This window comes from Hemiscyllium ocellatum, chromosome 11 (assembly GCF_020745735.1).
Source record: "Hemiscyllium ocellatum isolate sHemOce1 chromosome 11, sHemOce1.pat.X.cur, whole genome shotgun sequence".
NCBI lineage: Eukaryota > Metazoa > Chordata > Chondrichthyes > Orectolobiformes > Hemiscylliidae > Hemiscyllium > Hemiscyllium ocellatum.
In genome coordinates, this window is record NC_083411.1 from 94,229,150 (window position 1) to 94,243,091 (window position 13,942).

At 41.1% G+C, this 13,942-nt stretch overlaps 1 protein-coding gene across 1 annotated transcript in view; it reads left to right on the forward strand.

Moving 5' to 3' along the window:
* The first annotated feature begins 10,804 nt into the window (after positions 1–10,804).
* si:dkey-171c9.3 (uncharacterized) overlaps positions 10,805–13,942 on the forward strand; it is a 55,719-nt gene continuing 52,581 nt past the window's right edge. Inside the window, exon 1 of the mRNA XM_060832727.1 lies at positions 10,805–10,853. Coding sequence (XP_060688710.1) covers positions 10,848–10,853 — 6 coding nt within the window. The 5' untranslated portion in view covers positions 10,805–10,847. The remainder of the gene's footprint in view (positions 10,854–13,942) is intronic.

Sequence of the window (13,942 nt, forward strand, 5' to 3'; positions counted from 1 at the left end):
GTCCGTGAACCACCGCAATCTGCGGTTGCGAGGGACTGCTCTATGCAGCACCCTCCACCCCAGATCCCCGAGAGAAAGGGGGAGGACTCCCATGTAGAGAGCCCTCCATTGGGGATCCCCACCGCCCAGTGGCAAATGGGCATGCCAAGGCGTGTCCGGACAGTGGATGAGGGAGAAGAGGTGGACGGTGTGCAGCAGCAGTCGATACAGGGCCCGCCTTTTTACCCCCTGAAAGGAAACAAAATTAAAATTCCGGAGGCAGCTCAGGTTGGGGGGCACAGGCTCCTGGGGGAAGTACAGGACCTTGGGGCCGACGTGAAATTCTGTCCGGGCACCTCTTGTTTATATCTATCGGCCAGCAGTCCCAGATTGGGTTGTTAACCTGGGCTAATCAATAACCTCATAGTCAATAAGATCCACTTAGTTCCAATTAATACAGGACTCGAAAGAATAATAAATATATCACCTCATGAAAGATGAAAATTTGTATAAGAGTTGAAAACCAGAACACTCTCTTTAGCAGAACTCTGGAGAATAACTTTGCATAAGGATGGAACTCTGGATGTTTTCTGTTGGAGGGATTGTGGCCAAGTTCCACCATTAATCAGGTAATAGCCAAGTTGTGTTGCAAGGCTTGACTTGCTTACTTGAGGGGTCTGATTTTTATTGCCACATACAATAAAGTTTAAATCATTGTTTCAGTATTTGATTGGCTGTCAGATATTTTAATAATTAGGCTGAATTAAAGGTAACTTGTGGTGATTTACCTGCAACACCATCATCATTGCGTCAAGGAATTGGACTCTTAAAATGACAGTCCACCGTATTTGCAACCATACACAACAAAGGTGTTCGGATAGATTGAGAGGTTAAGCCTGTGACTCACTCCATGAATAAGACTGAGGTTGTCTTTTACCCTCATCCACATCACATGTGTAATGGAAATGAAAATGGCTGCCATCACACCCAGAATGGTGGAATGTTTCATTCCGTGAGGGAAGGGTTGGGATCCATGTCTGTGTGATTTGAGCCCCTTCAACATGCCAAAGCATGAAACAGCCACCCTCTCAGTACAGGTGAATGACATCTGTTATCACAAAATGCTGCATGTGGATCTAAAGCATTGACCTACTGTGTCCAGAAAAAATTCATAGCTGAAAATAATCTAGATTACATCATTACCTATAAATCTTAATACAGTGAGGCCAGGCAACTGTAGTGGGCTGGAAAGATTTGCGCTGGTTCCCACAGTAGCAAGAACCTTCCAAGGATCTCTAGCCTGCACAAGCTACAAAACACGTTAGTTAGTAAAATATTCACATCATTATCCTATCTGCAATGTTGCATTTCTTAGGTAGTGTAGGTTTGGGGTAGAGGAAGAGATCCTCATTATTGGTGCCATAAGCATAACCTGCTGCTGTATGCCCCAAAATGCTTGAGAGGACATACAGTTAAAGCAGGGCAACAATGGTACAACATCCATGTAGAGGCATCCACTCATCTCCTTGTCAGGGGCCACCCAAAGTTTGTTTAAGTGCAATTTGTATCTGCTTTAATTGCTGAATGATCACATTACTGAGGAGCTGCTCTGTGTGTGACTTAGCACTCAAAGGCTCATTGAAATTGGTCCAATGGATTCAGGCACAGAAACACTGGTTGTCTCTATGGCCATTGCACAAGTAATGCACAAGTAATAAAGACACAAGTGTCCACCAGCCTAGGACCTGCATCAACCTACAGTGAATGTGGTGCCAATTCCTACTATGCAGCCTGCAGTCATAGATGTGCTTGTGATGCAGCAAAGTTTAGGGAAGCAACAGTTGTTCATCTTCCATGGAACACCATGCAGATGAAAGGGGGTCAGCGGCACTACACTCTGTTTAGAAGTGGCAGTCAGATTGTCATGTCATGCATATCTGGAAGGCAACACTTTTTACACCAAGGCCTCTGAGGGACATAGAATCATCGCTCACATCAGATTTTAATGCAGGTCACATCTTGGAATCAGATGCTCAGATATCAACTTCGCTCCATACAACTGGAAGATACACTGATGCTACGACTGAATGATGAGGATTGTGAGAGTTACAGGACTGTGCCAAGTAAAACACGACGATGTTCTTCGGACAGGGAAGCACCTTCACTTTTCTACAATGCAGCAGCATTGAACACTGAGTTCTATGAAGTTATCTTTCACTGATTGTAAATGTTTAATGTTGCTGAGGCCAGAAACACCTCTGTAATTCCAACTGCAAGTGCAGATAAACATTTTGATCTTTCTACGCAGTTTATGCTTTTAATAAAAGTTAAAGTTACAAATGGGTGGAAACCTTCACAACATCTGATGCTTCCCCCATTCAATCATTGCAAAGTTTCATGTTAATATGTGTGATAAGTCTTTTTGCCCAAGCAGGGTTAGAACATTGTGTGGCACTTAGGGTGGCTAACTCTCTATCTTTATTTTTGTACTTGCAGTTAAAATGACATTTGCTCATTCAACAAAGATAAAAAGTGAACATATATTAATAAATGTGAGGATATATTTATAATGAAGGGTCACATGTGCCCTCAGAAGGTCACAGTCACAGTCATAGAGTCATAGTGTCTTACAGCACAGGAATTAGATCCTTCAGTCCAACTCGTCCATGTCAACCATTATTCCAAACTAAACTAGTCCCACTGCCTGCGCTTGGACCATATCCTTCCAAACATTTCTTATTCATGTATTTATTTAAATGTGTTTTAAACATTGGAACTGTACTCGCATCCATCACTTCCTGTGGAAGTTCATTCAACACATGAACCACTCTCTGTGTAAAAGAAACTGTCCCTCATGTCTTTTCTAAATCTTTCTCCTCTCATCTGAAAATTATGTCCCCTATTCTTGAAATTGCCCACCCTAGGGAAAATCTTCGAGTAAAAAGTGAGGTCTGCAGATGCTGGAGATCAGAGCTGAAAATGTGTTGCTGGTTAAAGCACAGCAGGTCAGGCAGCATCCAAGGAACAGGAAATTTGACGTTTCGGGCCAGAGCCTGATTCCTGATGAAGGGCTCTGGCCCGAAACGTCGAATTTCCTGTTCCTTGGATGCTGCCTGACCTGCTGTGCTTTAACCAGCAACACATTTTCCACCCTAGGGAAAAGACACCTGCCACTCACCTTATCTATACTGCTCGTGATTTTATAAAATTCTATAAGGTCACCCCTAAACCTCTTTGTTTTCCTCTGACTATGTCTTGTGTAGCTCCAGTCTCCAGAACTGGGGTGCAGAGAACATAAGCTTCAGTGAAACTTGTTTGCCTTGGAGTTTTGGGCATGTAGTCTTGGGGATATTTGTGCTTAGGTAACCCAGACATGCAGTCGTTGCAAGACCCTCCTCAGGTTGAACTCACAGCGTTGAGGGTAGAAGGTATGGGCACTTAGAGTCATGGAGTCATAGAGCTGTACAGCATGGAAACAGATCCTTCAATCAAACTCATCCATGCCGACCAGTTACCCTAAATTAATCTAGCCCCATTTGCCAGCAGTTGGGCCATATACCTCTAAACCCTTCCTATTCATATACCCATGCAGACACCTTTTAAATGTTGTAGTTATACCAGCCTCCACCACTTCCTCTGGCAGCTCTTTCCATTGAAATACCACTTTCTGCGTGAAAATGTTGCCCCTCTGGTCTCTTATACATCTTTCCCTTCTCACCCTAAACCTTTAGTTCTGCACTTCCCCAACCCAGGGATAAGGGCTTGCCTATTTATCTTATCCATGCCGCTCACCTTAGAAGAGTATAAAGAAAGTAGGAGTATACTTAAGAGGGAAATCAGGAGGGCAAAAAGGGGACATGAGATAGCTTTGGCAAATAGAATTAAGGAGAATCCAAAGGGTCTTTACAAATATATTAAGGACAAAAGGGTAACTAGGGAGAGAATAGGGCCCCTCAAAGATCAGCAAGGCGGCCTTTGTGTGGTGCCACAGAAAATGGGGGAGATACTAAATGAATATTTTGCATCAGTATTTACTGTGGAAAATGATATGGAAGATATAGACTGTAGGTAAATAGATGGTGACATCTTGCAAAATGTCCAGATTACAGAAGAGGAAGTGCTGGATGTCTTGAAATGGTTAAAAGTGGATAAATCCCCAGGACCTGATCAGGTGGACCTGAGAACTCTGTGGGAAGCTAGACAAGCGATTGCTGGGCCTCTTGCTGAGATATTTGTATCATCGATAGTCACAGGTGAGGTGCTGGAAGACTGGAGGTTGGCAAACGTGGTGCCACTGTTTAAGAAGGGTGGTAAGGACAAGTCAGGGAACTATAGACCAATGAGCCTGACATTGGAGATGGGCAAGTTGTTGGAGGGAATCCTGAGGGACAGGATGTACATATATTTGGAGAGGGAAGGACTTATAAGGGATAGTCAACATGGCTTTGTGCGTGGGAAATCTTGTCTCACAAACTTGATTGGGTATTTTCAAGAAGTAACAAAGAAGATTGATGAGGGTAGAGCAGTAGATGTGATCTATATGGACTTCAGTAAGGCGTTCAACAAGGTTCCCCATGGGAGACTGATTAGCAAGGTTAGATCTCATGGAATACAGGGAGAACTAGCCATTTCGATACAGAACTGGCTCAAAGGTAGAAGGCAGAGGGTGGTGGTGGAGGGTTGTTTTTCAGACTGGAGGCCTACGACCAGTGGAGTGTCACAAGGATCGGTGCTGGATCCACTGCTTTTTTTCACCTACATAAATGATTTGGAAGCAAGCATAAGAGGTACAGTTACTAATTTGGCAGATGACACCAAAATTGGAGGTGTAGTGGACAGTGAAGAAGGTTACCTCAGAGTACAACAGGATCTGGACCAGATGGACCAATGGGCTGAGAAGTGGCACATGAATTTAATTCCGATAAATGCAAGGGCTACATTTTGGGAAAGCAAATCTTAGCAGCACTTATACACTTAATGATAAGGTCCTAGGGAGGCTGAATAGGCTGGGTTTTTTTCCCTTGGAGCGTCGGAGGCTGAGGGGTGACCTTATAGAGGTTTACAAGATTATGAGGGACATAGATAGGATAAATAGACCAAGGTATTTTCTCTGGGGTGGGTAAGTCCAGAACTAGAGGGCATCAGTTTAGGGTGAATGGAAAAACATATAAAAGAGACCTAAGGGGCAGCTTTTTCACACAAGAGGGTGGTACATGTATGGAATGAGCTGCCAGAGGATGTGGTGGAGGCTGGTACAGTTGCAACATTTAAAAGGATCTGGATGGGTATATGAATAGGAAGGGTTTGGAGGGATATGGGCCAGGTGCTGGCAAGTGGGGCTAGATTGGGTTGGGATATCTGGTCAGCATGGACGGGTTGGACTGAAGAGTCTGTTTCCATGCTGTACATCTCTATGACTCACTCCTCAGCTCATTGGCCCATCTGATCAAGGTCTCGTTGTAATCTGAGGTAACCTTCTTTGCTGTCCACTACACCTCCAATTTTGCTGTCATCTGCAAACTTCCTAACTATATCTCCTATATTCGCATGCAAATCATTTACATAAATGATGAAAAGCAGTGGACCCAGCACCGATCCTTAAGGCACTACACTGGTCTCAGCCTCCAGTCTGAAAGGCAACTGTCTACTGCCACCCTCTGTCTTCTCCCTTCAAGGCAGTCCCATATCCAAATGGCTAGTTCTCCCTGTATTCCATGAGATCTGACCTTGCTAACCATTCTCCCCTGAGTAACCATGTCAAACACCTTACTGAAGTCCATGTAGATTACATCTACCACTCTGCCCTTATCATACCTCTTCATTACTTTGTCCAAAAACTCAGTCAAGTTAGTGAGGCATGATTTCCCACGCATGAAGCTATGTTGCCTATCCATAATCAGTCCTTCCCCATCCAAATGAATGTAAACCATGTCCCTCAGGATTCTCTCCAACAACTTGCCCATCACTGATGTAAGGCTTACCAGTCTCTAGCTCTCTGACTTTTCCTAACTATTTTTCTTAAATAGTGGCACCATTTTCGCCAACCTCCAGTCTTCTGGCACCTCACCTGTGACTATTGATGATCCAAATGTCTCAACAAGCTGCCCAGCAATCATTTCCCTACTTCCCACAGAGTTCTAGGGCACACTTGATCAAGTCCTGGGGATTTATCCACCTTTACACATTTCAAGACATCCAGCACTTCCTCCACTGTAATGTGGACATTTTTCAAGATGTCAATCTATTTCACTACATTCTGTATCTTCCATGTTCTTCTCCACCATAAACACTGATGCGGAGTACTCGTTTAGTATTGCCCCCATCTCTGGTTCCATACATAGGCTGTCTTGTTGATGTTTGAGGGGCCCTATTCTATCCCTAGTTGCCCTTTTGCCCTGAATGTATTTATGAAATCCTTTTGGATACTCCTTAATCCTATTGCCAAAGCTATCTCACGTTCCCATTTTGGTCTCCTGATTTCCCTCTTATATATACTCATACTGCCTTTATACTCTTCTAAAGATTCACTCAATCTCTGCTGTCTAAGCCTGACATATGCTTCCTTCTTTTTCTTTACCAAAACCTCAATTTCTCTAGGCATCTAGCATTCCATACACCACCAGCCTTTCCTTTCTGTTCCCGGACTCTTGTTATCTCATTTTTGAAGGCTTCCCATTTTCCAATCATCCCTTTACCTGTGAATATCCACTCCCAAACATCTTTTGAAAGTTCTTACTTAATACCATCAAAATTGGTGTTCCTCCAATTTAGAACTTTAACTTTTAGATCTGGTCTATCCTTTTCCACTACTATTTTAAAACGAATAGAATTATGGTCACTGGCCCCAAAGTGCTCCCCCACTGACACCTCAGTCACTTACCCTGCTTTACTTCCCAAGAGTAGGTCAAGTTTTGCAGCCTCTCTCGTAAGTACATCCTCAAATTGAATCAGCAAATTTTTTGTACACTCTTCACAAATTCCTCTCCATCTTAACCTCTAACTCTCTGGCAGTCCCAGTCTATGTTCGGAAATTTAAAATCCCCTATCATTACCACTCTATTATTCTTACAGATAACAGATCTCCTTACAAATTTGTTTCTCAATTTCCCACTGACTATTGGGGGGTCTATAAAAAATCTTTCTAGCGTGCCTGTAGAGCATATGAATGGAAATCAAGATCCCTCGTCCCCCTCTCATCTCCTTTGTGCTGAGTACTATGCCAATGATGTGCAGGCCTATGTGCATATCCAGCAGGCACAGAAGGTGCTGGACCTGAATTTCCATGGCAGCTGCCAATCTGTTCATGGAGACAGCCAGAGACTCACATGCCAGGGGCAGCATGGTTCAAATAGACTCCTCAGTGCTTGAGTCAGTTTGGTCAATGCATCCAACAAACCTGCCTGATGCTCACATGTCCACGTGTGCACCTGGATGAAGTCGTTAATGGCCAACACTAAGGGACACCCTCCTGACTGGGACTGTTCAGGTACAAGACTCTGGCAGTCTTCTTCGTGCCAGCAACCTGGGACATTTCTTTCTTGACCAGTTGTGGGCACTCAGTGATGTGCTCACCAGAACGTACTCCTGACCTGCACTCTAGCTAATACATTCACAGGTGTGTTAGTAACTGAGCTGGCAGGAGAAGACCACATTGCCGGGGCTCCAAGGGATCTTCTACTTCTTCTGTAGTTACATCTGTGGCTGGATGTCCTAGAGAGAGCACATCGTGTCTATCACTAATCTCACAACTGTTGGAGAGAAGTGGGTATTGGAGGTGCTGGATTACATTATCTCCCCCAGCAATACTGTTTTGATTTAGTTCCTTCCCTTATTTCCCCACCTTTTTGATTTTGTTATTGTTACACCGCCCCTGCTCTATTTGTGTGACTAGAGCATGGTGTGCTGTGTCATATCACAGGGATCAATATTGGGTCCTTATTGATTATAATATTCATGAACAATATAGATTATAATGTTTTGTGTGTGTGTGTGTGGGGTGGGGGGGAGGTGGGTGGTGATGATAAGCAACTTTGTAGATGACACAATGACATGCCAGGTGATGATAGTGAGAAGGAAGGTGCTAGGGTACAGGAGGATATAAACGGATTGGTCAGGTGGGCAGATCAACAGCAGATGGAATTTAACCCTAATAGATGTAAAGTAATACACTTTGAAAGAAGTAAGAAGGCCATGGAGTACTCATGAATGGTGAGACAATTAAGCTCAGAAAAACAGAAGGATCCATATGATGCAGGCCAGAGTAGTAGGGTAGTTCAGAAGGAATTTGGGATGTTGTCTAGGTTGAAGCATTTCAGTGAGGAAGGGAGGCTGGATAAGCTTGGGTTGTTTACTTTGGAGCAGAGAAGGCTGAGGTGTGGGTGGGGGAGAACCTGAGAGGGGTTTAAGGTTATGTGGGGCATAGGCAGAGTGAACAAAAAAAAAGCTGTTCCCCTTAGCTGGAGTCAATAACAAAGGGGCATAATTTTAAAGTGAAGGGTAGGAGGTTTCGAGGGTATTTGAGGAAGTTTTTTCACAGTTAGGGTCGTGGGAGTAGTTGAAGCAGGTGACCTCACAACCTTCAAAGATACTTGGATGTGCACCTGAAATGTTGTAACATTCAAGGCTATGGGCCTTGTGCTTGCAAGTGGGACTAGTTAGATTGTAGTATTCTTTTGGTGGTACAGGCCCAATGGGCTGAAGGGCCTCTTCTATACTGTCTGATGCTTAGAATCTGCAAAGGGAGTGTATATTAAAAGCCACCTTTGAGTATCAAAGGAAAAAGAAAACAATATGGAGAATACTGAAAGCTCTTCTCCTGCACTCTTGCTCAGTGTCAGAAACCAGTACAGTGGAAAGGTAACTTAGAAAACATTTATTCATTGAAAAATGAATGCGGGTTTTGTCAATGCTGACGAAACAGAACTAAACTAAACTATTGGACTCAGATTTCACACTCACAATTCAAGGATTCTTTAAAATAGTTTTACTGCAACCACCTGTACAATCCTGTCTGTTTAGACACCCTCCTCTCCTTTTTAAAAGTTTACTGTTTGTGTTTATTTTTCTGGAGCAATAAAATTCCACTCTCATTTGTTCAAGACAACTTTGGAATTGGCTCTCCTTTACTTTTGATCTTGTCAACAAAGTTTAATTGAAGTGTGATACCCACGTGCTAAAAAAGAAATACATCTATTTATTGTGACCAACCATGAGGGGGTGGTATAGTTAAAAAATGGAGAACCAAGCAACCTCCCTTACCAGGCAGTAATACTTACTCTGTCAGTGAACACTTACAGTTCTTTAGTAATACGTGACATGGCACCACTGTCTACTGGGGGCCTAAAACATAGGGACTTGACACTCAATGCCTGAGATGGTGGCAGAAAACAAAGCTGTAAAAATGTGTAAAAGTATTTAAATGTCATCTTAAAGAACTTTGACCTGTAAGGCCTTGGATAAGACTGGGTATTTGTTTGTCAAACAGCATTTATACGATAGACTAAATGACTTCCTTCTGTCTTGTGCATTTTCTGTGATTTGGATTTGGAGAGAACATTTCAATTAACACAGTAGTTAGTTCTATGAAGCAGACTGTTTCTCTAGATTTCAGTAGAACTTGAAACATTCATAGATTCTTGTCACCAAACTGTCAATACACTATAGTTATTTAATTTGCACATCAGAAACTTTGAATATTTAAAAAAAACTTGAAATTGTAGAATCAATAGAAATGTGGGGGTTTAAAAATGAAAGACTCGCATTTGTTATTCACAACAATCAGACATTTCCAAGTGCTTTGCAGCAAATAAAGCACTTTAAGTACAGTCACTGTGGTGATGTCGGCAACACAGCCACCAATGTGCAAACAGTACAGTAAACTCCCACAATCAGCAGGGTGTTAATGATCAGATCATCTGATTTTCTGGCATTGATTGAGAGATAAATATTGGCCATGAACCCAAAAATGACCCTGTTCTCTTCAGAATATGAGATTTTGAACCCTCACTCGCAAAAAGGTGGAGACAGTTTAATGTCTCACCCAAAAGACAGCTGCAAATGTGTTGCTGGTCAAAGCACAGCAGGCCAGGCAGCATCTCAGGAATAGAGAATTCGACGTTTCGAGCATAAGCCCTTCATCAGGAATCCCAAAAGACTCACCCAAAAGACAGCCCATTTAGTTACAGTCTGTCTGTACTACACTGAAAGATCATCTTTGATTTTCTTGACTAGGTCTTGAACCTAGATACTCATAGGTGAACATGCTATCAATTTAAGCATATATTCCCAAATCTAAGCAATTCCAAGAATTCCCAACTTCCAATAGGTGCTGTGCTAAGCCAATTACTGTCGGACAGATTGAAACCCTTTTTCTTTCACAATTTATCATAATCTATTATGAGCAACATTATTGTTTCCACGCATTCCTTGTCACAAGATAAGGCGCTATACTAATGGAGTATGCAAAAACAAGTTATTAAGTGCAGACAGGAAGCGCATTATCACTTTGAAGGCAGATGAGTACAGCACTCATCCCTGAAGTATTCAGAAGCTAAATACGTCTAACATTACCACTCAAATGAAACCGACCAGTTCCGTTTTGGTACATGCAGATGTTAACTCGAAGGCGGAGAGCTGCCAACAATAATGGGTCCACCCCAGCCCTGCTCCAATTGGCGAACATTGCCCTTACAGCACCAATCGAAATGACCAGTTCTCAAGAGGTGGATAAACCCAGGAACTGGTTGTCAATCAATACTGACAAAACGCTGGAGGCTCAGTTGAGTTGCAAAGTAACGTCAAGCAATTTAAATTCTTCAAGAAATTTACTCAGTGTCTGGAATCATATATAAACACACAGTGACCAATTCATGGAGGTAAGCAGCACTTGTCTGTCTTAGTTCTGTTTTAGGTGGTTCCGAACTCTCAGTTTTTCTGAGACACTTTACCCGAAGAACATGTAGCAAGTGTACAATTATGACAATCATTAATTATATATTTACTATGACATGTTTTAGTTTTCAAATTAATTTCGTTAAGTTACTTCTTTATACATCCTTTAGATGTTCAATAGCAAATATGCTAAGTTTAACAATTATTTAAGAGCATTCTATCAAGCATTAGGAGTATTTCTTCTCTCAGAATAGCAGGTGTTAAAAGTAACTTTGTTTCAAGGCGGAAGGTGCCTTAACTAATGTTTTTTAGGGCGAGTCATGCTGTCACATCTGCCACTTTTAATAGCAAAAACTCTCTTGAAAATTCGTTTTCTTTTGTGTTCTTGGAAACATTTCAATGAAGTGTTTTCCTTCAGTATACTCAAGGGTGTTTCATTGCTGAGAGTGATTGATTGATTTATTCTACTAAAAAAAACTTTAAAGGTTTGCTTAAAGTGCACGGTCAATTTAGAGAGAGTTCCAAAATAGGATTATGTCACCAGTAGAAATGTATAGCTAGTTTAGAAACTGAAAACATATTAAAACCAATGCTATCTGTTAAAAGCTCCCTTTGATACAAAGCCTTTAACTAGACAGCAATAATTGGGGACTAATGTATATGTTACATTGTATATTTTTGAAATCTAAATGAGGCGATTAAGAAGAAATGCGCTGTTCAGTATTCAGGAAAATATTAAAATCTACTTTCTGAACACGGTTACTTATAATGGCAACCACTGTTATTGTTCCCCAATGCTTCAACTTGCTTGCTCTTACAAATGTATCCAGTCAATGTTCTTGAGAAAGAAAATATTTTTAAATAAACTCGTACAATTAAAAGTCCAAATCTCTAGCTTCAAAGGAAAACAGTTTTCAGTGTTTAAATTTGGAAATTGTCGAGTGATACATGAAGGACATTGGTTTAAAAATGAAAAGCTGTAATTCAGTTTTTTTTTATTAGCATTTGCATTTTTCTGCTGATTTTCATCTAAGACACAAGCCAGTTTGCATTGATCGAACTTGATTATGTTAAACGATGATGTACTGATGTCACAGATAACTTGGATTTAAAAGTAACACTTCTGCACAAAAGAGTTAACAGCATGGTGTAATCTGACCGCAAGATCCAAACAATTTGCACAATTCATCATTTAAACAAGGAACATAGATGATATTGAAATATTGCATTGCTGATGGGTCATTAGGCGGGATGTAGGCAAAAACCTCACATTAGGAACCCCAAAGGTATATCTGCACAATTGCGAGTACGCCTCCTTATACTCAGTGTTAACCTGGTTAATGATCGTCCGCACTTACTTGAAACTTCTATTGCCCCCATGATGTTTAACTGAGTGGAAACTTCGAGTCATAATTAATCTGTACAAATGCTTTCTCGACTGAGGTGTTTGATAAATTGAAATATGATATTTATTTTGCCTATTCGACATAGCTTGTATTGTGAAAGATTTTTAAAACACTTTTTAAGCTTTGAAAAAGAATATAAGTTACAGTTTTCTCGGTGATCATGTCGTTGGTAATTGCTCAATCAAGAGGCTATGGTGGCACAACGTCTTTAAATTTCACTAAGATCATGAGACAAGAAATCCTCCAGTTGTGTTTAAAAAAAAATCTCCAGCTGATACTTCTATAGAAAGTGGTTTGTAATTTCATTCAGAGTGTCCAAGAGGGCATATGCGTGACTACATTTAAACATCTTAGACTTAAGACATCAGAACGCATTGTACCCTGTTCTATAAATGACAATACTGCTTGATGATGTTGGTCATTACTATATTAAGCATAACTTTAATTAAGACCATTAATAAAGAGTTATGATTTTTAAGCAAGGATTGCAAAGGAATGCAGCATTAAATTGCAGTAAAAATTGTTACCCAAACTTAAATTTTCCTTGAATCTAGTGTCCTGCTGGGGGTCTGGAGCCACATGTAGGTTGAACATTACCTCCAAGCCAAATAACGATGGCAGATTTCTTTATTTTAAAGGCATGAGTGAATCAGGGGTTTTGTTTTACAACAATCAATGACAGTTGTCCTGGTTGCCATGACTGTGTTTTTTTCCCCAGCTGTATGAAATGAATTCCAATTCCAATGGCTATGTAGTGAACTTCTTATTCTCACTTCCTCCATTATCCAGATCAAGCCATTAGAATAGTAAATATAAAGTGAGTTAGTTCTTGAGACAGTCTGGTAAATTTGGAGCCTAATTTTGTAATGTGAAAGCATTTATTATGAAAATATGTAGGTTTTTCACAAAGTTTCATCAGCAGGATTTAAATTCTCAGAATCAAAATCATGACTCCTTGACCCACCCCGACCCTGTCATAGAGTCTTACAGCACAAAAACAGATCTTTTGGTCCAGTCCGTCTATCCCTAACTAAGCTAGTCCCGTCAGCCTGCTCCTGAGCAATATCCTCCAAACCTTTCCTATTCATGTACTTATCCAAGTGTCTTTTAAACGTTGCAATTGTATCCACATTCACCACTCCCTCAGGAAATTCATTCCACGCATGAAGCACCCTCTTTTTTAAAATCTCTTTTCTCTCACCTTAGAAATGTGCCCCAGAGTCTTGAAATCCCCCATCCTAGGGAAAAATAACTACCATTAACTCTATCTATACCCCTCAACATTTTATAAACTTCTATGAGCTCCAGTGATAAAAGTCCCAGCCAATCCAGATTGGATTTATTATTCAAACCTTCCATACCTGGCAACATCCTGGTAACTCTCTTTTGACTCTCTCCAGTTTAGTAATTTCCTTCCTACCAGCTCAACATAACTTCCCAACTCCTATATTCAAAGAACTAAGCAATAAAGGCAAGTGTGCTAGATACTTTTTTAAACCATATGTGATGCAGTTTTTGACAAAAGCCTAAGAAATAAAAGCTGTATGCAGAGTGTAGTTGTTCTCAGTACCTGCTCCCATACCCAGCTATTGTCTCCCACCAAAAATCATACTGATATCAATCTATAAGTGCAGACAATAACCCTGTGACTAAAAATGAACCAATAC